Here is a 26,165-nt window from a genome sequence, read left to right as displayed (position 1 = left end):
CCAAAAAATGACACACTAGTCCACACACAGCCTTTAAGAATTCGTAAAATGAGGGTGGGACTGGGAGGGAAAGAGGGAGCGGGATACAGCAGAGATACAAAGTTAACAAACTGTAACTAATATTAAAAAAATAAAAATTTTAAAAAAATGTTAAACCCACCAATCCATGCATATGGGATGTCTTTCCATTGTGTGACATGGTTTTCAATAAAGTCTGTTAGTTTTCATTGTAAAAAAAAAATTGTAAAATGATCCTACACAATGAACTACAGGCAGCTAAGGAATGCTGAGAGCAGGTAAAAACAGTCTTCCCAGGGAAGAGCACAGTGGTCATCCAATGCCAAACGGTCAGCCCTGAAAACATATATATATATATATATATATATGTAACATCATACAGCCTGAGCAGGTTGTACTTATGTATTTAGAACCTACATAGACATGCACATGTATGTATGAATTTGAAAAACAGGACAAGGAGAGGTATATGGGAAGGCTTGAAAGGAGGGAAGGTAAGAGGAAATAATATACTATATATATTTATATATATAATTTATAATATATATGAACATATGTAACATTATATATATATAGCTTAAAAAAATAATTAGGTGAACACAGTGGCATATGCCGGTAATCCCAGCACTCAGGGAGGCAGAGACAGGTGGATCTCTATGAATTTGAGGCCAGCCTGGTCTACAAAGCGAGTCCAGAACAGCCAAGCCCACACAGATAAACCTTGTCTCATAAAAATAAAAAAATATGATAAAATAATTAAAAAGGAATTTGTATAGTAAAATGTTTGATGTTTCTTACATGCCTGTGAAGATGGCTGCTCCCTTTCTCTTGTGTTCTGAAGAGGAGGCAGTCTCTGTCCTCTTTCTCCTTGGGGCTTACCATTCTTTAAGATTCAGTCTGTCTTATAATATCACCTGAAGCTGTTTAACTAAAGTGGTAATTTTATAGATTTCCTGGTTAGGTTGGTAGAGACAGTCTTAAGGCCAGCAGAAAAAAACTGAATAATAAAGCTGATGCCCCCCTTTATTCTTATCCGTTTCCATCACTGTATTTACTAAAACCTAGAGTTATTTTTTTGTATTCTCTGGTAGACCTTAACCCGTGAAAACAATTGTCTTGGTCATGATAGGAGATTTGGTTCACACCCAAACAAATACCAAAATATAAAATAAGCTATCAAATCCGCTCACACACTATAAGTCACCTCTACATTACTTGTGATACCAATACAGTGCAAACAGCTGTTAAACTCTGTCAGACAGAGTACAGTGACAAGAGCCTGTGGGTGGTCAGTGCAGATGGACTAGTTTTTCAAATATTTTGAAGATCAGTAGCTGGTTGAGTCCACAGGTAGAAAGGACCAACTGTGCTGTAACTCTTCCTTCTGTGATCCCCTACACCACATCAAACGACACCGTACTCAGAACTGAATGGAATGCTGTACGTGGCATGTATCCAGGCTGACTATCACTGTGCCCGCAGAAGTGTAAGAAACAGAGAAGAGGGGCAAGCACTCAAAGGTCAACTAGCGGGTCATGCTGGTAACTACCTACTAGTTTCCATTTGTACTGTGCAGGCTGGACAGGCTCAAATCATGAGGAATGGGAAAGATATATCCTAAGTGACTCTTAAGCTCTAAAAAATGCTGAAATAAATAGCGAAATAGAAAGATGTAATTTCTTATTATTTATTCTCCTCTTACAAAAGACACTTGGACAAATAAATATAAAATGGTATATGTCGTATTTAGAAATGGCCAAACACACACCTTGGTACTCCTCACAGGAACACTCTAATAAAATCTTCAGAAAACACTCATCCTTCCCACTCTCCACCTCTTTTTATTAAAAAAAAAAAAAAATCAATTATTTTCATTCTCCACAATTCTTAACAATGAATTATCAAAATAAGTAATCTAACACTACTCAAAGACATTTAAATGAAAAGTTTTAAAAATACATGTGTGTACAAACACACACAATATGATGTTGCTCAGAAACTCCAACTAATGAATAATACAAGATTAGTTTCCTAGGTGACAAGTCACAACTCTCAGAAGTGTGAATACACCAGAAAGCCCACAGCCAAGAGCCAGGACAGTACATCGGCATGCAGTCAGAATCCTATGCAGGTCACAGGGCATCGGGTTCAGTGATGGAATTTAAGGTCAGTCTCTTCACAGCAGAAGACGACACTTCACGATGGATGCCGGTCATGTCCCTCTTGAGACACATTCACATCACTGCTGAGGTCACAATTTGTGATAATTTAGGAATCCAAATTTAGCTCCAGAGCATGTATCTCTGGAGTAGGAATTGGAAAACAGACAGTATAAATAGGAGTTGAGTGGAACCTGCCTGCATCAATCTTTTCTTTTCCTTTAAGGCTACAGAAAATCTGCGCATAAGCAAGGAAATTAATTCTCACAGTAAGAAAACCCTACAAATAGTCAAGGTGCCCAGTCAGGCTCCACGCAGACAATGTGCTGTACCCGCTCTACTCCAAGGCTGTACTTTGTGAGTCTGCAGGGTTAAGGTCAATTCTTTCTGGAAATACTAGCTTCTCACAAACTGCCTCCTTGATTGGTAAATATTGTGATATTTCATTAGGTTCCGTGAAGAGGGAAGGTGGAACATGCTAGGAAAAACAAAGTCTTAGTTAGAATATATCAAGCATGGCCCAGACAATTTCTAAAATCTTCTAGTTCAAGCATTCACAAAGCATGGCGATTTCAAAATCAAGAACACCCCATACAAGTAAGGAACATTGTTAAGTGCTCCCCCAAATAACATGTATTCCCCATTACGAAGTCATCCAAGTGTGCTGTTGAATGGTCTTCAAGGACCTCAGTGTCATGTCATTTACAGCGCCACCATCAGTGCTGAGTCCCACTCATTTTGATCAAATCCCTCCCTGGTTCCTGTCACTTGAATTATAGCCCAGCTCATACCCTATGAAAGTAACTGAGGCAGACAGAAGAGCTGCTATGGGAAATGAATGAATGAATGAATGAATGAATGAATGAATGAATGAAGCATTTTGTTCTAGGCCAGTCATTACAAAACCCAAGTGCTAAGGAAGATCTTCACAAATCCCAGGGGAGCAAAAAATACAGGAAAATTATGCCAGAATACACAGGCCATCGTAGAGAACGACCAGTTTTAGAAAGATAGAGGAGTGTGTAAAAACATATACATACAGATAACATTATACAGACTAAGTAGGTTGCATGTATATATTCAGAAACATAGACACAACAACTATTAAAGAAAAAAAGAGCATGAATTTGAAACAGAGTAAGGGAAAGTACATGGAAGCCTTGGAGGGAGGAAATGGGAAATTTATGGAACTATCGTATAATCTCAAGAAAATGAAAAAACTATTTACAAAAAATTCTAGAGTGGAAAGGTTCTAAGTTATAGGAATATGCAATGTCACAGCTACAGCTATGGGACATCTCTGGGTCTCAGAGTCTTCAGAATGAACAGCGGAAAGCAGATGCCTGAGAACTAAGATATTCAGCAACTCCAGATGCTCTGGGACTTGGGACAAGCTTAGAACAGACACACTCCAGACTCACCCTACAGAGCCCTAAAAATTAGCACATTTAAGACGAGTGGGTGGGACTAGTGAGATACCAGACTTAAAATAAATCACTGAGATTATCATAAAAATAAATCATATAAAATCTTCGAGTTTATACTTGGGAGGCAGAGGCAGGCAGATCTCTGTTAGTTTGAGGCCAGCCTGGTCTACAAAGTGAGTCCAGGGTAGCAAAGGTTACACAGTAAAACCCTGTCTCAAAAAAAACCCAAAAATCCAACATCTAAACACTTAAAATTTAAGTACTTACCATTAAGTTAGCAATTTTGCTCTCTCGTGATGTATATTCTCGTAACATGTAGGTCTTGTCAGCCTGTATTAAAAAATAAAAAATTAAACATTATTATCATTTTTATAAAATCCTCCCCATAAAATACTGTATATACATTTTATAACAAGTTATAAGGAAAGCATGAAGTCTGATGAAAATACTTGGTTCAACAATGAGAAATAGTTTTAATTATCAGCAATTCTGAAATATTTCCTGTCCCTATAAACACATAACTACTGAAATAACTCCAGATATAAACAGGTAACCACACTTGATTATCACCATGATAAACACACACATGCAAGCAAAGGCTATACTTCAATGGATATATATATGTGTGTGTATGTGTGTGTGTATACATATTTACAAGAGATATTTATAGGCTTCAAGTTTGAAATGAAATCTTTTTCTTGGGCTATCTTATATTTTCACTGGCTCCTTTTGATCCAAAAAACATGTTTAAATCTTTAATCTTTTTCTATTCCCACTATAGGAAATAGTATTTCAGAGTTGTTGGATAATTAAAAGCATTTACCAAATTAATTACTTTAAAAAACACCCTTTAGGGGGCTGGAGAGACGACTCAGAGGTTAAGAGTACCAGCTGCTCTTCCAAAGGTCCTGAGTTCAATTCCCAGTAACCTTATGGTAGTTCAAAACCACCTATACTGGAATCTGATACCCTATTCTGGCTTGCAGGCATATATACAGATAGAGTATTCATGTTCGTATTTAGCCAAGCAGAGTTGGCCTCGCCTTTAATACCAGTACTGGGGTGGCAGATCTCTGAGTTCAAGGCCAGCGTGGTCTACAAAGAAGAGTTCCAGGACAGCAGCCAGGGCTACACAGAGAAACCCTGTCTCGAAAAACAAAACAAAAATCACCGTTTTGTACTTAGTTTTTCCCATTTAAGATACCTGATTTTTTGTTTTTTGTTTTTTTTTTCCAAGACAGGGTTTCTCTGTGTAGCTCTCACTGTCCTGGAACAGTGTAGACTAGACTGGCCTCAAACTCAGCCATTTAGGACTTTTAAGGTTATGTTAAAGAACTGCATTTTGCCAGGCAGGGTGGCGAATGTAATCCCTGCACACTAGGAAGGCAGAGGCAGGCAGATCTCTGTGAGTTCTAGGCCAGGCCAGCTTGGTCTACGTAGCAAATTCTATGACAGACAAAGACATATAGTGAAACCCTATCTCTAAAACAAAAAACAAAAACAAAAGGGAAAAGAACAAATTACAATTTATTACAATTTGCTTTTTAGATAAACACTTTTCAATATAGAAAAACTACAAAATGGGGCTGAGAGATGACTCAGTGCTTAATAGCACTGTCTGCTCTTCCAGAGGGCCTGAGTTCAACGCACAACCATCTAGAACTATAACTGGACCTGATGCCCTCTTCTGGCATGCAGGTGTACATGCAGATAAGAGCATTCACATACTACAAACAAACAAACAAGTGAATGACTGAATCAGTCAATCAATCTTTGGGCTGGAGAGATGGCTTAGAAGTTAAGAACACTGGCCTTTCTTCCAAAGGTCCTGAGTTCAATTCCAAGCAACCACATGGTGGCTCACAACCATCTATGAAATCTGGTGCCCTTTTCTGGCATGAAGGTGTACATGCAGGCGGAGAACTGTATACGTAATAAATAAATCTTTTTTTTTTTTTTAAATCATACTCCTTCAAGGTTTTAGTTTTTTTTTTTGTTTGTTTGTTTGCTTGTTTTATTGTTTTTGTTTTTCGAGACAGGGTTTTTCTGTGTAGCCTTAGTTATCCTGGAACTCATGCTGTAGGCCAGGCTGGCCTCAAACCCAGAGATCTGCCTGCCTCTGCCTCCTGAGTGCTGGGGTTAAAGGCATGTGCCAATACTGCCCAGCAAGATTTCAGTTTTTTATATCAATAAGCAACAAGAAAAAAAAAATTAATGTTCACTATAAAGAATCAGTAATGTAAACATAAATAAGAAAAATAAAAATATAGTATCAATCATAGCTACTTCTAATAACACAGCCTTTCCCATTTCAAAACTTCTACATAAAATCTTAAATAAACTCACACTGTACTTTAAAAACTCAACACTTAAGATACCTTTCCAAATTAGCCCAACTTTATTCTCTACCATCAATGTTGCTGGGTGTCTATATTTCTGCTACTACTATATGGCTACAAAAAGAGTAATCAAATGTATTAATTAAGTCATCGTGTTGTTTCGAGTGGAAAAACAAAAGGTCTAAATAAAGGACTTGGGGGCAAATGTCAACCTAACCCAACCCAAGCAGGTTCAAATCCAACTCTGCCCCTTCCTGAGTAACTAAAGCAGGCAGTGTGACCTCGTGACTTAGTAACCACAGCATGAGTTCACAGGCTGTTACAGCAGTGACTAATAGTTTTGGCAGCTCCTCTAATTCTTCACCCTATATGATCCCAATTCTGAACTTAAGTATTCAGAAAAGACAGGCTCCTCTAAAGCTATTGAAAATTTTATGACTCAATTTAAACCCACTGCCCTTTTAACACCCATTTAAAACACAACCTACACGTTAACAGCTACTGTAGACAGGAGTCAGAACTTCCCACAATCATGCAATAAAAACTTCAGCAGGCAGTTTAAGTGGGATGTCTTTTGGTTTCTGTAGACAGCGTTTCTCTGTGTAGCCTTGGCTGTCCTAGAACTAGCTCTTGTAGACCAGAGCTGGCCTCAAACTCAGTGATTCACCTGCTTCTACCTCCCAAGTGCTGGGGTTAAAGGCACATGCCACCATCATCTGGCCCTTAAAAGGGATTTCTCACATCAGGACGTTATATAGCAATACTGTCAACACAGGTTAAAGGTTAAGGGACAGTTTTCCTTAAACACAAGTTAAATATGTACAAAATTTTTGGTCAGAGCACTCATACCCAGAAAGTGTTTTTAATAAAAAACCTTTTTGATTACTAGAACTCTGAGAAACAATATATAGTCAGTGAAACACTCAAATGTATGGGTTAATAGATGATCATTAATTTCAAATTCTTAAATGACAATGAAACAACAAACAGGCTCAGTATCAATTAGTACATTCATTACATGAGCACCAGTACCTCATGGTAAAGCCGTGTGTCATTCATTCTGATGAGCACTCCATCAATTCTCAAGAAAAACCGCAAGAGCAGAAAAAAGCTGGAAGGCATTACTCTCTGGAGGATAAAAACAGCACATTAAATTGTTAATAAAAAGGAAATACTTTATTTCTTTGCTAAAAAAGAAAAGCTAAATCCACAGTAAAGATGCTCCCTGGATCATGTCTATATCCTAACGGCTTATCACAGATGGAAATATGTCTCGATGCTCCCTTAGCTCCGCAACACAGGGACCAACGGAATCAGGCATCTCAGTGGCACGGCTGCCCAGCTGTAGTCCACTGTCCAGCATCATGTCTACCATACCACACATTGATAACATGGAAAAGATAAGAATTAAAAATCCAAAGTCTAGTTAAGAACAAATGCTTATCACTTTCACATCAGCATAAAGCCAAAATAACAGTAATGTCACATTCCAAGTCAGAAACCAACTAGCTAGATTAGAGGTTCTCTGCCCTAGCTCCAACTAGCCTCACAGCCTTCAGCAGGTTACGATAAAAGGAAGGGAAGAGGAAATGTTTGTGAGGAAAGCAGAGACAAGCAAAGATCTACACCCTGGGCTCACCAGCTTAGCACACTTGGCTAGTTCCAGGCTGGGGACAAACTCCGTATTCTGAACTCGCTGCATCAGAGGCAGGCACATCCAAATCCCACCCCCCAGTCCCCTACCACCAAAGTACCTCTCTCTTCACACAAAGGCTCATCCTAGAGGATTCTGAGCAAGCACAGAGAAATCTGTGTGACTGGGAAATTAGTTACTATCTCTTGTCCTACAACTCCATTTACAAAATAGGAGTAAAAAAGCACAAAATTTTCCTGAGTGAATGCAGGCAATGCACTTAGCATGCGGCCTGTCTCCTGTAAGCATATAGCTAAGTTTTAAAAGCTCCTTCCCCTACTCCTCAACCCCAGAAATCTGTTTTCTCCATCTCTTCCCTCTATAAACCATACCCTATGAGCTCCTATAACACGTTAGTCTTCCCCACAGTTGTTCACACACACACGCACACCTGTCACCTGCAGTCTCTATTTCTCTTAATTTCTCCTGTAATTATTTTTCAAGTATGGTCTACAACCACGCTTTCTCCACATATTTCATTTACTCTAGCCATTTATCCTACCTGCTCTTGACAAGACGAGTAGCAAGAGCTAAAAGTAGTCAGCAAATGTTTATCCCTCTGGAAAGCATGCCAGTCACCCTCATGCACTCCTGTTTGAAAAGAGTCCAGTTCCTGAACTTCCTACACCGCTCCTGACTTCCCACTCACAAACCGCTGTGCCCCGGAGCCACAAAGTATAGCATTTATTTTACTTAGAACACATCTGCTACAGTGCTAGGAAGAAACCAGCCCCCAAAGAGCCCTAGTCTAATACAAATCCTTATTCATTATCTATACAGCACTCTGCCTGCTTGTGTGCCTGCACACCAGAAGGCATAAGACCTCACTACAGATGGTTGTGCCACAACATGGCTGCTGGGAATTGAACCCAGGTCCTTTGGAACAATATCCGGTGCTTTTAACCTCAAAGCCATCTCTCTAGCCCCCATCCAGCCATTCTTAAAGAGGGAATCCTATCATGTACATAATTCAGTAGTTTAGAGCACTCCCTGCCCTTCCAGAGTACCTGGGTTCAATTCCCAGCACCCACATGGCAGTTTACAAACACCTGTAACTGCAGGTGTCCACAGGACACCTTCTGGCCTCCACAGACACCAGGAACTCATCTGCACAGATATACAGACAGGCAAAAACCCATACATATAAAATAAAAATCAGGAAGTCTTTAAAAAAAATTTTTTTTAACATGGAAAGTGAGCTAGAAAAGCTTTCCAAAGGAAGTGATGTTTTAATTGGAACTTAATGGCTGAAGCATTAGTAAAGTTTCACTTCAAATTCTTCTGAAATGAATTAAAAACACAAGTATAACCTAATAGTAAACAAATTATGTGTAACTACTACAGGACTATCATTTCCTTTTTTTGTTTGTTTGTTTGTTTGTTTTTGAGACAGAGTTTTTCTGTGTAGTCTTGGCTATCCTGGAACTCACTCTGTAGAACAGGTTAACCTTGATCTCAGAGATCCCCCAAACTTGGCCTCCTGGGTGCTGGGATTAAAGGCACATGCCATCACCACCTGGGTCTATTTATCATTTCTTATAAACATGTTCTACCACTAGCATATGAACTGAAGTGGCCTGTCCTCTACTGATAGAAAACAATATAAGGAAATGATAATTTATACTTTCATTTTGTTTTCCATTTTTATGATAAAAATTGATAATTTTGATGATAGACTAAAATCCTAACACGAGTCATCATCCTGCAAGATGATTCAGAGGTTAAAAGCACTCATTGTTCCTACAGAGAACCCAGGTACAGTTCTGAGCACCCACATGGTGAGCTCACACCCATCTGTAACTCAAGCTCCAGGGGATGCCTGCTCTTCTGACCTCCAAAGCACCAGCATACATGTGGTTCATGAGCACAAAACACTCATACACATAAATAAATCTAAAAATAAATACATAAGGCACCTAACATGCTACCTGAAGATTCTACAAATCTCATCCTTAATTAAGAATTGAGAATCAAGCCACAGTTTCTATTCCTTCAAGTTAAAGAATAAGTAAATAGCCTACAAAGTAGCCAGGCAGGCACCACCTCTTGAAAAGACTAGTACATCCTTGTAGGTTTCACAAAGGCCAGTCAGCACGGTGTGCTCTAGACTCAAAAGACATTTTACACGGCACTACAGTAGTCAATGGTAAAATGTAAAAATGACACCAATTTAACAATCTCAGTACTCACAATCTTCACACTCAGGCTGGAAACTCCATGATCATGCAATTCGTCTTCAAACAGGAGAACTTCTTCAAAAAATTTAATCTGTTCTCTGGCTTTTAGTTTCTCTGTATCTATATGATCTGTTGTAGGTACAACCTGAAATATACAATTTTAAATGTGAGACTAAGTAAAGACTTAGAGCTGCGAGAAAGTTTTTATCATTTTCTTTGCATACTGTTATAAATTTGGATATAACTGAAGATCAGACTTTGCCTCCCCATGATAATCTGAAAAACACTACAGATAACTGGCATTCTGACTTCTTATCAAAACACAGTCCAAATGCACCAACTCTCAGAATAAAATTAAGCATTATGTTGTGAGGATGAGAAAATCATACACTGAAAATCAATACAAGTTACAGCTATCACCAAAGTCTTGGTTTTTAAGTGTACTCACATGTACTCACTTGGAACTAGAAAAATAGATTTTCCCATTAAAATGACATGCATCTTGGAGACTGGGAGATAAACAGCCTGCAGCAAAGCATGACAACTGTTTTCAATCCTCAGAACCCACATAAAAAGCCAGACGTGGTCATTCCTGCATGCAAGTCCGCACTGGGGAGACTGCTACATAACAATGTTAACACAGAGAACCCTTCTCAACTATACTCACTCAGAAACTGTCAAGCTGATAAACTTTATTGCTAAGTTATTAAGTCATAGGGCATGAGCAACTAGTCTAATGTGCTTTTTAAAACCTTTTACAAAAATGCATAGAGATCAAGCATATTGTATTATAGAGATTCAGTGCAGCTAGAAAAAGTGCCCTTCCATGGCTGTCCTACAGAATCATTTATTTAAACAAGAAGAAAACAGCCATATATGGGCACATCACTATGGCACAGGCATAGTACTGGACATTTAACTACTTCATTAATGCTATTCTCATGCCATCATCTTAAGACCAACTAATAAACACAAAGCTGGGCATGAATCTAGTCAGGTTAGTGTTAGAACAACTTTGTGAGTGGCTTTTTTGCATATTATACATCTCAAAGAATAAAGATTCAACAACCGAAAAGAGACAATAATAAAATACATACCCACATACACACAACTTGCCTCCAATAACTAAAAAAGCAAGAACTAGAAGGCAAGAGACAGGCTCTCTGTTCCAATGACACAGGTTCTGACACATTTTCACTCTCTACAGAAAATATATTTTACTGACACATACCTCCTATACACACAGAGCTTTAAGAGTGATTTTAAGTGTATACATGTATGTATGTTCATGTATGTAAATACAACATGTGTATGTGGTGCCCTTGGAAGCCAAAAGAACAGAGATACCACTAGGAACTAAAGTTGTAAAAGGTTGTAAGCCACCATGTGGGTGCTGGAAGTTACACCTGGTCCTTCAAGAACAAGTGCTCTTAACCAGTGAGCCATCTCTCCAGCCCCTGACGAATGCTAAGAGGAAGACTTAAGAGTTTAAAATCTTAACCAATATTATACGTACAAATTTAAAAAATAACAAAGGCCAGTGGTAGTGGTGGTGCCTACCTTCAATCCCAGCACTTAGGAGGCAGAGGATCTCTGTGACTTTGAGGACAGCCTGGTCTACAGAGCGAGATACACAGAAACTGCATCTCAAAACACTGCCTCAAAAAAACAAAAATAAACAACAACGAAAAAAAACCCTTCATTAATTCCTATGGAAGAGATCTACATACGACAAATGTATAAAACAGTTAGTTATGGGCAGTGTGTTATCTAAAATCACAGTTTAAGGTTGTGAACCCTATAGGACAGCAGTGCCTGCCCTGCAGGGTTATTCTGAGCACTAAAGAACAAAATTCTAATTATCTGCCTGAAAAAACTTGCCATTTAAAAGTTTTTTTAAAGATCTATTTATTTATATGTAGACATGCTTGGCCTGCATGAGCCCACAGGTGGCTGAAGAGGACTTCAGATCCTTTGGAACTGGAGTTACAGATGGTTATGAGCAACCATGTGGGGCTAGGAAATGGGCCTGGGTCCTCTGCAAGAGCAGTAAGCTCTTAACTTCTGAGCCATCTCTCCAGCCTCAATCATTCCATTTAAAGCAAACAAACTACACCACATCCATTGACTGTATTTGATAAGGCATCTTCTTTCATTCCTGGTATTTCAATAAGCACAGTGACCTGCTATGTGAGACCATCTGTTGAGGTCTTCGCTGTGGAACAACGGATACTGCACTAAATAAATACACGTGGATCTGGTACTGTCCATTTTCAAAATAAGCCCCTGCAAGATCCAGCTGTGAGAAGACTCAATGGGAAAAGCCTGAATTTGAATCTCCCAAACCTACACAAAGCCAGGAACAATAGTGCATGTTTATAATACTGGTGCTCCTGGGGTGGAGGCAGAATTCCCAGAGCCTGCTGGACACTGAGTATAGTCTGAACATCAGCAAAACTCAAAAACCTTGCCTCAAACCAGTTGGAAGAGGAGAACCTACACCGAAGAATATTCCAATATTCTAACCTACACAAAGACACATGTACCCAAAGAGAGAGAGAGAAAGGGAGAGGGAGAGGGATGGGGAGAAAGAAAGAGAGAGAGAGAGCACACGTACAAATTGCTTTGCCAAGCTGGTAAATGATGCTGATTTGAACCAAAGTCTGTATCTTGACAAAGCCTGAACACTTTACTATCAGAGTGATCACACTGACACTCATCAGCAACACCTTAGAAGAAATTATATGATAGGTCAAAGTGTAGATAAGAGAATGCCAAACACATAGTTTTAGCTCTTCCTATCACTCTCCATTTCAATTGTCTTGGTTCTTGCTCCTGATGCTATACTTACAGCTAATGCAGCTTTTCCTAAGTGAATCCATAAAGCAACCATCATCACTATTGCATGAGGTTTAAAAAAAAAAATCCAATTTCCTCATTCCCGGCAACAAAGCATCAAATGACCTAAGCTCACTATAAACTTCTCCAATCAGAAGAGACTATATAGCCTGCAAAGTTCTTTAAAAAAAGAAAAAAATCACCTCACTTCTTGCTGGACTATCCCAATGGCTTCTAGAATCAACAATGGCACACAGCAAACATTCAATATATGTCTAATGAAATGAATAAACAAATAAATGAATGAATGCATATTTTCTCAAAAATAATATTTCTGTACTAGAAGCACACACAGCAAAGTTTGGAGAAGGAAAAATTAAGAATTAGTTTCCAGCTGGGCGTGGTGGCACACACTTTTAATCCCAGAAATCAGGGAGGCAGAGACCTTCCTGTGAGTTCAAGGCCAGGATGGTCTAAAAAAGTCCAAGACAGCCACGACTACACAGAGGAACCCTATCTCAAAAAGACAAAAAACAAAACAAACAAACAAACAAACAAACAAAAAAGCATTAGTTTCTATCTCCTGAGACTAAAAAGTTGTGCAAGGATTCCATGCATGTCTTCACATGTTCAGCTAAGCATCAACTTTAGTTGTCAATAACTTTTACTTAAAAGAAATTTAATCTGCTAGGCAGCGATGATGGCGTACATCTTTAATCCCAGCACTCAGGAGGCAGAGGCAGTGGAGCCTGGTCCACAGAGCAAGTTCCAGGACAGGGAGGGTTACACAGAGAAGCCCTGTCTCAATAAACACACAAAGACACAAACAAATCTGTACGGTGTGTGTGTGTGAACATGTGCCACATTATGTGTGTGGAGGCCAGGGGACAACTTGAAGAAGCTGGCTCTCCACTGCCACCAAGCAAAGGGCATCAAGCTTGGCAGTAAAGTGTCTTTACTCACTGAGCTATCTTACCAGTCCTAAAATAACTTTTAAGGAGAATAGTTTACATTAAAACAACTTTGTTCCTTATGCCTCACAGACATACAACCTTAGCCACATTTGTTTTACTTCAGTCTGATCGTAAGACCTTAAAATGTAGCTGATGTAGACCTACAAATTCCACATTCTCAGTGCCCTTTACCATAAGGTGAAGCTCTTTTCGAACAGAGATTATATACATGCAACTCAACAATAACACTATACTTTAAAATGTAATTAGACCTTGTTCATGAACTATTCATATAAAAACTGCTATGGTAAGGCATCATTATTTATTTAATTTACTAGTAACAGAAACTTGTCTTGATTAAATAACTCACCTGAAGGGCCAGGTGTGGTGATGCATGCCTTTGATCCCAGAACCAGGGAGGCAGAGGCAGGCAAATCTCTTTGGGTTCAAGGCCAGCCTGGTCTATACAGAGAAGGCTATCCAAGGCTACATGAGAGCAAAGAAAAGAGCAAAGGAAGAACAAAAAGAATAACTCATCTAAAGCCATACCAAATTTATAATCAGTGCAAGCCGGTAAGTTTTTGCCAGGTGCAGTGACGCACGCCCGTAATCCCAGCGCTCAGGAAGGCAGAGGCAGGTGGATCTCTGTGAGTTCGAAGCCAGCCTGATCTACAAAGCGAGTACAGGACAGCCAAGGCTACACAGAGAAACCCTGTCTCGAAAACCAAAGGGAAAAATAAAAAAGATATGTTTTCCATTCAACAGTTCTATTTGTTCATGTGTAGAACTAGAACTCTAAGCTACTAGCTAGCAGTTTTTCTTTCTATCTTTTCTTTTCTTTGGTTTTTCAAAATGGGGTTTCTCTGTATACAGCTCTGGCTGTCCTGAAACTCACTCAGTAGACCAGGCTTGGCCTTGAACTCAAGAGATCCACCTGCTTCTGCCTCAAGATTTCTGAGTGTGCTCCACCACTACCCAGCTAGCTAGCAGTTTCTTCTAAATCACCTAATAATACATTACCAAGAGCAGGCGCTGCTTGGCCATGATACTGTTTACATAAAGGCAAAATAAGCATTTACCAGCCTTAATTTAAAGAATATTGCTCCCAAGCAGGAATGTGCATGCCTATGGTTCCAGACACTCAGGAGGCCAAGGCAGGGGAAGCACCCCAGCCCAAAAGTTAAATGCCAGCCTTGTAAGACTCCATCTCAAAAAAAAAAAAAAAAAAAGGGAAACCTGGCTATTTCTTGCAATAGTCTTCTTTTATTTCCTACTAATAAATGCATTAATTAGCCTGCAGGATGAAAGGATGAAAGCAGTGAAGAAAGAGAAAACTAATGATTCATAAAAGCAAAAGGTTCAGATTTACCTTTAACTTAAGAGACTCTCCGAGTAACGTTCCTTTATAATCTGTTGTATAGGTCCAGTCATATGGTTTAATTACTTCTTTGGAGTGTTCACCCTCCGTCCTCAAATACCAAAACAAAAAGGATGAGATTTAGAATATATATTATCAGTGTTCATATGAATACCAAATTACACATTGTTTATGCAAAATACTCTACAAACACCCACAAAATATAAACACCCAATCGAGGCATATACTGTCATTAACCAGTCTTTCTTACTGCTTTCTATTATTTAACTTTGCCACGTGCTGACCTGGTCTTTCTAGGTCGCCCAACACTATATGACACATGATTTAAAGCTTACCTTTCTTTCTAGCCTCTAAAACACACAGTATACAATAGGTAGAAAGTTTAACTAGCAAAATAATACACTTTTCTTAGTTTTAAAACTCCACAAATGTGCAACAAAAATTACAAGAAAAATTTTTTTCTTTAAAAACAGAAGCACTGGGCTGGAGAGATGGCTCAGAGATTAGGAGCACTGGCTGCTCTTCCAGAGGTGCTGAGTTCAGTTCCCAGCAACCACACAGAGGCTCACAACCATCTAGAACGATGTCTGGTGCCCCCTTCTGGCATGCAGGTGTACATGCAGACAGACACTGCATTCATAATAAATAAATAAATATTTTTAAAAAACAGAAGCACAGTACAATGTTTGGACTAATGGGTACCTACACAGCTCAACACAAGTGTGTTCCAACCTAACGACTATTTCAAGCAGTGGTAACCTTTGTCTTATGGCTCAAAAAAATGAATTTTAGAGTCCAGCTGGAAATTGTTATTCTAATAAAACACACAGATCCTTACTGAACACTTCTCTCTTCTCCTGTTGAAGCTAACTGCCCACGTCCTCACCTACTTTCCTGCCACTCTTCAGCACAGGCTACTTTGAGCATGCCTTGGTAGTTGTTCACACATCTCAATGCATCTGTAGCATTGAACTCAATCCCAAAGCCGGAACCATGCTGGATTCTTAGAACGTTGTCTCCAAACATCATTTCAGGGAGGGATGGCATATGCAATTCATCAGCTAATCTACACATAAGCAAAGGTCAGGGAGATTAGTTATGTTCATCAGTTACTTCTGTTTCCTTTTCATTCCAACTCAATTCTGACTTTACAGACTGAGTTAAAGAGTACATGACTTAGTAAACATGACATTTAAAAAATCTATAATGCTTTTATAATAACCCATTTGTTCATCATTAAATATGTATGGCACTACATTAGGAAAGAGAGGGGTAAGTGATACATGAAAAACAAAAACAAACAAAAAACCAGAGTGAGGAATTGGATAGGAACCACTATTTTAAGATAATTAAGATCAATTCCAATAACTACTTATAAAATCTGATTTTCACAACCATTCCATGATCTAAGAGAGTTCAAGAGTATATAACTGCTAGTATCACACCAAGCCTTTATTCAACATGCTAGGCCACATTCTTTACACATCCCTCGGATGGGCACCGCCACTAGACTGTATTACAAAAGAGATAGTGTCCGAAATCAGTAACACACCGATGTGTTTTGCTATCGTGAATGGTATTCTTATTGTTTTGACACTTGAAAAGTTGTCAAGAAAAATTGAGATTTTTATTGTTGTTGTTTAAATTAGGACTTCTGGTTAAAAAAGAAAAAAGCTGGCACTAACAACACAAGGCCTGCTTTGTCACAAAGCACCAACTGGTTGGTGCTAAGTAGAAGCTGCCAACCTCTAAGTGGGGCATGAACTGTCCAGTTCACTGGTCCTTTTGAAAACTGGGTTTGAAACCATGAATTACAAACAACATGAAACAATAAATGTAAGGATACAGTAGTTACACATATGTCTTGGTGGTAACCAACAGCTTTCTAGTTGGCCTTAAGGCACACTCAACAAAAGACAATCATGCCTGGTAATAGAAACCTCTCTAGTACCTGGGACTAGTGAGGTTATGGACCTTAGAGAACCTACAGCTACCTATGCCCACTTTACTAAGTCAGCATAATTCATATAATACCACACTCTCTCACACACACATGCACACACCACCACCACCAATAAACAAAAAGAAGCCATGAATTTGAGAGAACACGTGAAGGGGTGGACAAAAGGAAGGAGGAAAATGACACAATTATAGTTATTTTCAACAAATAAAAAAAAAATGTATTTTTTAAAATTGGGTTTATAGTCCCAGTTAAAAGGCTTCTCCTTTGGTTTCATGGTGCCTGAGATTGAACTCGGGGCTTTGCACCCGCTGGGCACATACCCTATCACCTGGTGGCAACCCTATTTTCTGTAAAGTTAAGAGAGTTAGTTATTCACTTCTGGAAAAACAAGGTCTAAGTACATAGGCTGCCACACTTTATGACCTAATCACCCTGGTTACAACCCAAACTTCCAAATTCAGGGATGAAAGTTCAAGGCCTTAACCAAAGGCAATTTATTCACAGGCTGGTTACAAACCCTGGAAACCTGGCCCAATATGCTTATTCTGGGTTGGCCAATTATTACCGTGACTCTCGTTTCTGAAATCTGAGCCAACAGCCACAAGAAGCACACTTCTAGAGCCACACCATGGGGCTGGAGAGATGGCTCAGCGGCTAAGAGCTCAATTTCCAGCAACCACATGGTGGCTCACAACTGTAACTCCAATTCCAGAAGATGTGTTACCCTAACACAGACAAGCATGCAGGCAAAACATAAATGCACATAAAAACACATCCACCTTTAAAAGAGAGACTGAGACAGCAGAAAACAGAAGTCAGGAGGCAGAGAGCGGAAGACTGAAGCTGCTGAGAGGAGTGGTGACGGGAGCAGGTCAAAGACGCAAGTAAAGGAACAAAGCTAGCAAAGCCTCCCACAGGAACTGTTGGAGTTCTTTTAGACAGACGATGAACAGGTTTTACAGGGTGGATAGACGTATGCAGGTATTCCACTGTTTCAGAACTGACCTCATATCACCCTACCTAAAATTTCTCCTGCCTGCCCAGTTACCTTTGTTTTTCGTTTTTGTTTTTTTGTTTGTTTGTTTTGGTTTTGGTTTTTTTTTTCAAGACAAGGTTTCTCTGTGTAGCTCCGGCTGTCCCGGAACTCAGGCTTTCCTTTCGTTTTTCCCTAGAATTCAGAAATTCTAGACTCTTGAACAACTAGTTAAAATTACTGGGAAAAGCAAAATCATACCAAAGAGAATACATTTTGCCAGGTATGGTGGCACATGCCTTTAATCTCAGTTCTGCGAGTTCAAGACCAGCCTGGTTTACACAGTGAGACCCTGTCTCAAAAAAAGAAAAAAAAAAAAAAAAAAAGAAAAGAAAAAAGCATTTTTACAAAAAAACAGAAAGGGATTAGGTGGGAATAAAAGGAGACGAATAGGAATCAGGAGGACAAAAGTGTAGTAAGGAATGTGTGAGTGTGATTGAAACACATGTACTTATAGGAAAATATCATGAATTCCACTATATAACAATGTATGCTAATAAAACATTTTAAAGGATATAGTTTTACAAAAGTCAAGAAAAGATCTATGTACAATTATAATCTTTCCAATAGCTTTAAATTTATTTCCAGTTAGACACACCAAACAAGTCTTTGTGTGTGTATATATATAAAACCAATAATTTTTTTTTTTTAAACCTGAATGATCAAATAGAGTAAGTTTGGTTTTGGAGGGAAGAAATAAAGCTCCTTATGGGAAACATCTATCTCATTTCTGGGTCCTCAAAAGCCCATAACAGTTTTTTAAAATATCACCTAGGAGATACTGCACGGCATTCCCATGTTCTGCTGAACTGTGTGTTTTTACATGACCGCATCAATAACAGCTATGAAGAAAAGACGATGGCGAGCCTGTCACTTGCAGGAGGGGAAAAATAAAACAGGTAAAAATTTCACCTTAGAAATTTCAAGGTTGGTGACGAAAAGAAGGAACAGTAGCTAAGGAGGAGAGTAGAAACCAGCAACTGCTTACAGGGTTTCCTAGGCCACTTCCCACATGCTCACAGGACTCTCTAGGACCCTTCCTTCCCACCCTGCGGCCACCCTCACACTTACCTACAGGGCTCTCTAGGACACTTACTTTCTACCCTCCGGCCAGAATCAAAGAAAACAACTCTAAGAAGTTAATCAGATTTAAACTCTCTGACTTAAATTATCAGCTGTGGGTTATATACAAAATAACCTCTACAGGAAGAAGGTTGAATCACATATACTAGTACTTATCACTTCTGTTATAATAGTGAAAGAGATACTCTGAGTCTCTTAAAAAACAGTTATATGTGTGTGGGGGGAACTACTTTCTTTCTTTCTTTTTTTTTTTTTTGAGAAAGAGTTTCTCTGTGTAACCCTTACTGTCCTTGAACTCATTCTGTAGACCAGGCTGGCCTTAAACTCAAAGATCTGCCTGCCTCTCTCTATCTTCCAAATGCTGGGATTAAAGGCATGAGCCACTACAGCCCAGCTACTTATTTACAATAAAAGGGAAAAAAAAAAAAACTATTTAAATAAATGGTTATACAGCCAGGCATAGTGGCACAAGCCTTTAATCCCACTACTCAAGAAGGCAGAGGTAGGGCCAAGTTCAAGGGCAGCCTAACCTATAGGTTTTTGAGTTTCAGGGCCCCAGGGCTATGTAGAAAGACCCTATCTCAAAATTACCAATAAATAAATCAGGTACGGTGGCTCACGCCTTTAGTCCTAGCACTTAAAAAGCAGAGGCAAGCAGGTCTCTCTCTAGTTGAGGCTAGCCTGATCTACACAGTTCCAGGACAGCTAAGGTAGAGATCCTGTTTCAAACAAACAAATGGTTATACAAACTTGCAACCATATTTAGAGAAAAGAAGACAGAAATTCTTAAGATGTATACTAAGACAAAACTGGGTGCATACTCCATTTGACCTGTTGGTGACTTAGGTTTCTAAGCGGCGTATTTTTAGGATGGCTAATAACTGTAAGATGGCACATTTTCACCGTAAATTTAGGTAAAATTTATTCTTTACTGTAAGGGAATGGAAAATATTAAATGTCTAAAAGATCAAACACAATTAACGATTGATATCCACAAGATAATTCTGTAAAATATAGGTTTTTTAACTACTTTCTTGAACTAGACCAAATATGAAATAATAAGCTTAACTCCATGAGTTTTACCAATTTATCTGGAAAAATCCAGTGGTCCCGAAAAACACTCCAGTTACATATGTAAGTAATTACCATGATTAAGGTAGATTGCTTCAAATGGTCTATCTTCCAGTTCTATCACTGCTATTATCTATTTGCTTCCGGCTCTCTCAGTGGTGATATCAATTTGTTAAAGGTGAAGCATAACATTGTGTTCGGGCTGGAGAGATGGCTCAGAGGTTAAGAGCACTCGCTGTTCTTCCCAAGGTCCTGAGTTCAATTCCCAGCAACCACATGGTGGCTCAAAAACATCTATAGTAAGATCTGGTGTGCAGGCAGAATGTTGTATAAATAATCAATGAATCTTTAAAAAAATAAAGAAAGAAACGTGGTGTTCCAGACTTATTAAGATCCAGGGGATCCAGACCTCTCTTCTGCCTTGCCCCAGGTACCAAGCCCACACGCAATACAGCAAAATCGTTCATTCACATATGATAAAAATAAATCTATTAAAAACATTATTCTGAATTTGAAACAACTCATGTTAAAAAAAAACAGGACTCTTTTACATATGTAAATTTTAATATCTCCCAACATGATCCTATCATCATACAGGGTCTCCTTTTTTCTTTCTACCCATCAATTAGCCATCAAACTTAAGCATCTAAACTTAGGCTCTATCATCTCTTTTCTGCTTCCTGGCGTCCCTTCCAGCCCTCCAGCCCTTCAATTCATCTTCTACACCTCCAAGAAACCTTTCAGACACAACCATAATGCACGTAGCTACTCTGGGTAGAACTACTCCTGGTGGTTATCATTTCAAACCCAAACTCCTTAGCAAGAAAAAGAACTCTCCAACGACGCGGGAGGCAATTCCCCAAACACACTCTGCCAGGCCGTCCCCTCCACCCCCACAAACTTTGTCGAGATACAGTTCAGGCATCCCCAAACGCCCGAGAGCTCACTCTGACTGCCTGCTTGACATGTCCACTCAGCCCCACACTTGATCAAGATTCTACCAAAATGCACTGACACCCCCACCCCCGCCACACACACACACACATCCTCTCAAATCGTCCCATCTTCATCCTAAACAGCCACACAACATAACGGTCTCTCACGAAATTACCAATTCCTTGGGACTTTTATCTTTCATCTTCCGCAGCTCAAGTGCTTATCACAGCACCTGATTTGCTGAAAGGAAAAAAAATTTAAAAGAAAAAAGCTGAGATCGCTCCGGTTGTAAGGTAGCAGTCTCACACACTGTGAAGCCTGTGGGGCTTCATGATTCATGTTCCGAACCTCAAGCGCCCGCCACAGAACCCGACGAGCTGAATGCTAAACGTAAATACCATCTCTGTCATTACCCGCAAGGAACCAGGTCACCCGCGCCCAGAAGGGTGGCGCAGGCTTAGGTAGAAAGAGAGCAGCCGCGAGGGGAAAGCCCACCGAAACAGCCGCGCTCGGCTCACCCCCGCGAAGCGACCGTTCCAGCAAGCGGAGGCCGCGAGCTGGGGGCAGGAGCATTTACCCGAGTTGTCAACCCGCGGTCGGGCCAGAGGGACAGAACCTGCGGCCCCGAGAACCGCGTGAAGCTGCACCGAACCCGCCCGACCCCTCCCCCCCCACCAGCCCCGCAGCCTCACTTCTCCACATCCGCAGACTTCATGATGTGGGTCTTGGCCGCCGTCAGCTTCCAAGGCCCGAAGGAGAAGTCCTGGTGGCTGCTCTGAAAGCCGTGGATCATCATGGCAGAAGCGGAGCCGCAGGGCCACCGGGAGAAAGCGCCGGCGGCAGCGGTCACACTGCGGCCCTCCCTGCGGCGCGGATCCCGGGCGCGTCCGTTACCATCTCGGCCCCGCCCCCGGCCGCCCCGCCGTGGGTCCTCCCTTCCGCCGTCTCTTCCGCCCCTCCTGGTTTTGCTTCCGGGACCAGCCGCTGGCTCTGCGTTACTTACGTCTTACGTGAGGACGCCGAGGGGCGGGACTTAAGCGCCTGGTGTAGCCGAGGCGCACAGCCCTGAGTTTTTTCGGGTGATGTCACCGCAGAGTGGTTGTGGGAATGCATTTTTCTCGGTCAAGAGTCCTGTGCTTCTCTTCTCTGCCTTACAGACCTCTCCAAGCGGTGTCATCACTGTGTTCGGGGACGTGCCTAAAGTCGCAGCTTTCGAGCTTGCGACATTGGCTTTCGAGCCAATGGACAAGAGACTCAACTGTGCATTTCAGTGGAAGGGCCCTTAGCATGCCAGCCCAGGCCCAGTGTTCAGTTCTTATCAGTATCGCTAAAAGATCGACAAATTAACCTTATGATATTTTAAGACTTTGCTACCTGCAGACCGGTGTGGAAACAAACGCTGAAAGCCTGATGCTCCCTCTCTGCTTGCTGTGCGATTGTGTGCATCTTTGGGCAAAACCCAACCAATTATTTTAGGCTTCAGCTGCCTCAAAAGGAGATGGTTTAATGTTAGCACATCTTTCAAAACGGTCTGCCATCTCAATTCCAGCATGCCCTCTCATTCCTACCCATCATGCACTCAACTTTTCATCGACTCAGGAGCCACTAAGCTACCTTCCTCCATGATTTCTGATTCAGTTCCTGTCTTGACTTCCTGGAGTTGTAAGCCAAATAAACCTTTTTCCTCCTCAGGTATTTCTGATGTGTTTCTGTCCTAGGAACCCATCATCAATCCCACCCTCCACCCCCGCCCAAAGTCTCTGGCCTAATTCATTCTGTTGTCCTTCTTCCCGTGTTTCCTAATGCAATTACTCTATCCACGTTGCCTGTGGAAAGTAGGGTATCTCAGCATGCCCAGGGAATAAAGAAGTTCATTTTGAATAGTGGAGGACTGTCTGCCTTTATCACTGGCCTACACAGGGTGGCCGCTGAAGCACTTCCCAAGGAGGCTGGGGCCCTTTCACTAGTGTTTCTTTGTAAACCTCAACATTATCTAGATCTGCTAGAAGATCTAATAAGGAGGTGAATGAGCAAATTACATGCAATAAAACCATCCCAACTTTTTTTTTTTTTTTTTCCTGAAAAAGCCCCAGGTAGCCTAAACTGACCTTCACTATTGCAGTTAAGGATGACCTTGAATTCCTGATCCTTCGGCTGCTTCCCAAGTGCAGGAATTGCAGGTGTTTCTCACCGAGCTTGGCTCCATTCCATCATTCTTACTATATGATATCTTCCTTTGATTTTTTTTTCTACATTAAGCCAAGAAAAATGTGGAGGATCTCCGTGCTTTTCCAGGCCAACCTGTAGAAAAACTTTAATTCAGAAAAAGGTTGCTTGGGCAAGAGATCACATCCAAAGACCTTCTAGGTCTGTGTGATCTGGCTGGAATGCAGATTGCCTGGGGGGGTGGGGGGGTGGCACACACCTTTAATCCCAGGAGGGAGAGGCCAGCAGATCTTGGAGTTCAAGGTCAGCCTAGAATAGAGCAAGTTTCAGGAAAAGAAAAGCTTAGGTAGGTGTGGTGGTACATCCTTTAATCCCAAACAGTGAAGGTAGAGATAGTTTGTAGAAGGAAGCACCTATGTTTCACAAGGATGTCTAATTGAGTGACAGAAAAAGTGACCAATCAGAAAAAGATTTGACAGAGCAGGGTATGCCCAACAGAGAGGAAAGGAAGCGACTTAAGGGAACAGCACAGAGAATGGGAGGGACAAAAAACCAGGTTTTACAGAGAGTGGTTGAAGAGAGAAGGAGCCAGAAGATTAGAACAGATTGCCAGAGTCAATAGGAGGCCAAGCTGAGCAGTGCAGTCAGAAGTGAGAAAAGCCAGTTTGAATCAGTCAGCTGGGAGAAGCATTCAAGCCAGAACAGCTGAGCTGAACCAGTCAGCCAGAGCTAGAAAGGGTAAGCTTACTCAGCAGTAAGTCTCAGAGGCTGAAAACATTCCAGACCTAGAATAGATTGTATGAGGGCTAAAAGCTTCCAGGACTAGACCTAGCTTAGTCAGATGACTAAAAGTTTCTCTTTAGTCTACACAGCAAATTCTAAGACTTCCAGGACTTATGTAGACACTGTCTTGATAAACAAACAAACAAATGTATCTCTAGTTCTTTCAGCATAAGTCACAGCTGAATTTAGATTGCAGTCATCCTACTGAACAACAACAACAAAGTCTGCAGATCAACTACCAAAGTGGGTGGAGAATCTCTCTGAACTACCACAATTCAGTCATGTTCAGGAATGTAGATTCTCTAAAACTACATTCCTCTGTCTTTGAGCCCGCAATGTTGTATTTTGTATCCAATCCTGCTTTCTGGAATTGTACCAACAAAAATTATCAAAACAATGTGATTCTTTGACTGTTAAAGAAGTTAGCTACTCAGATTGGAGGGGGAAAAAAACATAGTTCAGCATTTACAGGCAATGGGAAGTGCCACCCAGATGGGCTGACAAATCTTAATTATCAGCTTGACTGGGACTTAGGTGCCTAAAAGATTAGTAAAGCACAACTCTTCGGGGGAGGGACAGAGCAAGGTGTGTGTGTGTGTGTGTGTGTGTGTGTGTGTGTGTGTGTGTGTGTGAAAGAGAGAGAGAAAGAGTTTCCAGAGGCAATTCATTATGGAAAAAAAAGACCCACCCTGAATATAGGCAGTATCATCCAAAGAGTTGTTGGACTAGATGGAATTTGAAAAGGTAGAGAAAGAAGCCCATTGGCATAGGAATTCCCTCTCCCTGGCTTCCTTCTGCCTTGAAGTAAATTGCTTCAGCCATAGGTCTACCAGGAATCCATCTGACTGGTGATCTGAAACTGTGAGCCAAGTTAGCTCTTTCCTTTTAATTGTTCCTCTTGGGTAGAGGTCACAGTATCACAGATCCAAGGAGAACTGGTACCCTCTTACAGATTGGATATCCCAAAGAAGGCATACAACACTCTCTAGGTGTGTCAGAACCAACTGTCTAAGACAAAGATGGTGGAAGATTCAGGAACAGGGAATTTGGTCTTCTCAACTCTTACTACTCCAACTCTAAATTTTTCTCTCTTGACCGAATAAATGACATACATCCATGTAAGAGTTCACAGTATAGTAAAATGAACACACATGAAATCAGAAATCTCTTAGATACAATGACATCTAATTTCATACTATGCCAAATGAGGCCAGAGATACTTATACAGATAGTAATAGAAACTTCATAGTTTTATCCTTATAACACACAAGCCAAGAATATTCTCCTATTTGCTTAATGGTGCCCTTGCCTTATTTTTTATTTTTAATGGGTGGGACAGGCTGTTATGTGTATTACTACTTTGTTGTCAACCCTAATGACCTTGTAATACATTCTGATCACCTATCTCACTTTATATATTTTTCTCTTATGTCTTAAAAAGTCTACTCTGTTGTGGGGCGTGGTGGAGCACACCTTTAATCCCAGCCCTTGGGAGGCAGAGGCAGGTGGCTCTCTGTGAGTTTGAGACCAGTCTGGTCTACAGAGAAAGTTCTAGAACATCCAGTGATACACAGAGAAACCCTGTCTTAAAAATTGAAAGAGAAAGAAAACCTACTGTATGTCTCCTTGTTTATAATATCTGTGTCAAACCTTTTTTTTTTTATTTTTAACTCTCAAAAGGAATTGTTAGAGCAACATAGGGTAGAAGGAGTTGCTGGCCAGACCAGTAGGGCCCTGGAAACAACAAAACAATGAAACAGTTTGCTGGGAACTATGGGAAATGACCAAGGGCCTAGAAAGTTCTACAGGAATCAAATATCTCAAAGAGGCCACACCTCTCCTTGAAAGATCCCCGGAGGGTATCTTCCGTCAGAGAGACCCCCTCCCAAGGATCAACGAGTCCATTCGGATGCAAACAGCAAGAGGCTTTTATTTTGGTTCTCGGGTACCCGGGGCGATAAGTCTTTCGGAAGACTTCCGCGCCCCCTAGATGGGAAGCTGGGGTTTTTATAGGGTTTTAGAGGCAGAAACACTGGTACAGAAACGAGAGGGCATGGTTACAGGGGGCTGATTGGTACGTTTACACGAGACCACAATTTGCGTCAAAGTTTGGCAGGGGCACCAAGATTTCAGGAACTGGGTGGTCAA

At 40.6% G+C, this 26,165-nt stretch overlaps 1 protein-coding gene across 2 annotated transcripts; it reads right to left on the bottom strand.

The window, feature by feature from the left end:
- Positions 1 to 1,691: 1,691 nt before the first annotated feature.
- On the bottom strand, positions 1,692 to 21,983 carry Tiprl (TOR signaling pathway regulator). Of its 2 annotated transcripts, none has more exons than XM_055624598.1 (7): positions 21,761 to 21,983; positions 15,869 to 16,048; positions 14,974 to 15,073; positions 9,827 to 9,958; positions 6,976 to 7,071; positions 3,872 to 3,934; positions 1,692 to 2,655 (listed from the first exon to the last, which is right to left on the bottom strand). In XM_055624598.1, the coding sequence occupies exons 1-7, from the start codon at positions 21,862 to 21,864 to the stop codon at positions 2,515 to 2,517; spliced, it is 816 nt and encodes a 271-aa protein (XP_055480573.1). In that variant the 5' UTR covers positions 21,865 to 21,983; the 3' UTR covers positions 1,692 to 2,514. The 2 variants fall into 2 exon arrangements, with proteins under 2 accessions (XP_055480573.1, XP_055480574.1); XM_055624599.1 differs by having other exon boundaries at positions 1,692 to 2,321.
- Positions 21,984 to 26,165: the final 4,182 nt, after the last annotated feature.

The sequence above is a fragment of the Psammomys obesus genome, unplaced genomic scaffold (genome assembly GCF_907164565.1).
Source record: "Psammomys obesus unplaced genomic scaffold, mPsaObe1.curated_primary_1811, whole genome shotgun sequence".
In the NCBI taxonomy this organism is placed as follows: Eukaryota; Metazoa; Chordata; class Mammalia; order Rodentia; family Muridae; genus Psammomys; species Psammomys obesus.
Note: the sequence above shows the minus strand (reverse complement) of the source record. Positions and strands in the feature narration are given on the sequence as shown.

Excerpts from the sequence above, each read along its gene's own strand:
- Tiprl (XM_055624598.1), bottom strand. The coding sequence starts at position 21,864 with ATGATGATCCACGGCTTTCAGAGCAGCCACCAGGACTTCTCCTTCGGG. Across the intron at positions 9,959-14,973 it reads GAGAGTCTCTTAAGTTAAAG|GTTGTACCTACAACAGATCA; the intron begins GTAAATCTGAAC and ends TGTATATTTCAG. Across the intron at positions 3,935-6,975 it reads ACACACGGCTTTACCATGAG|GCTGACAAGACCTACATGTT; the intron begins GTACTGGTGCTC and ends TTTTTAATACAG.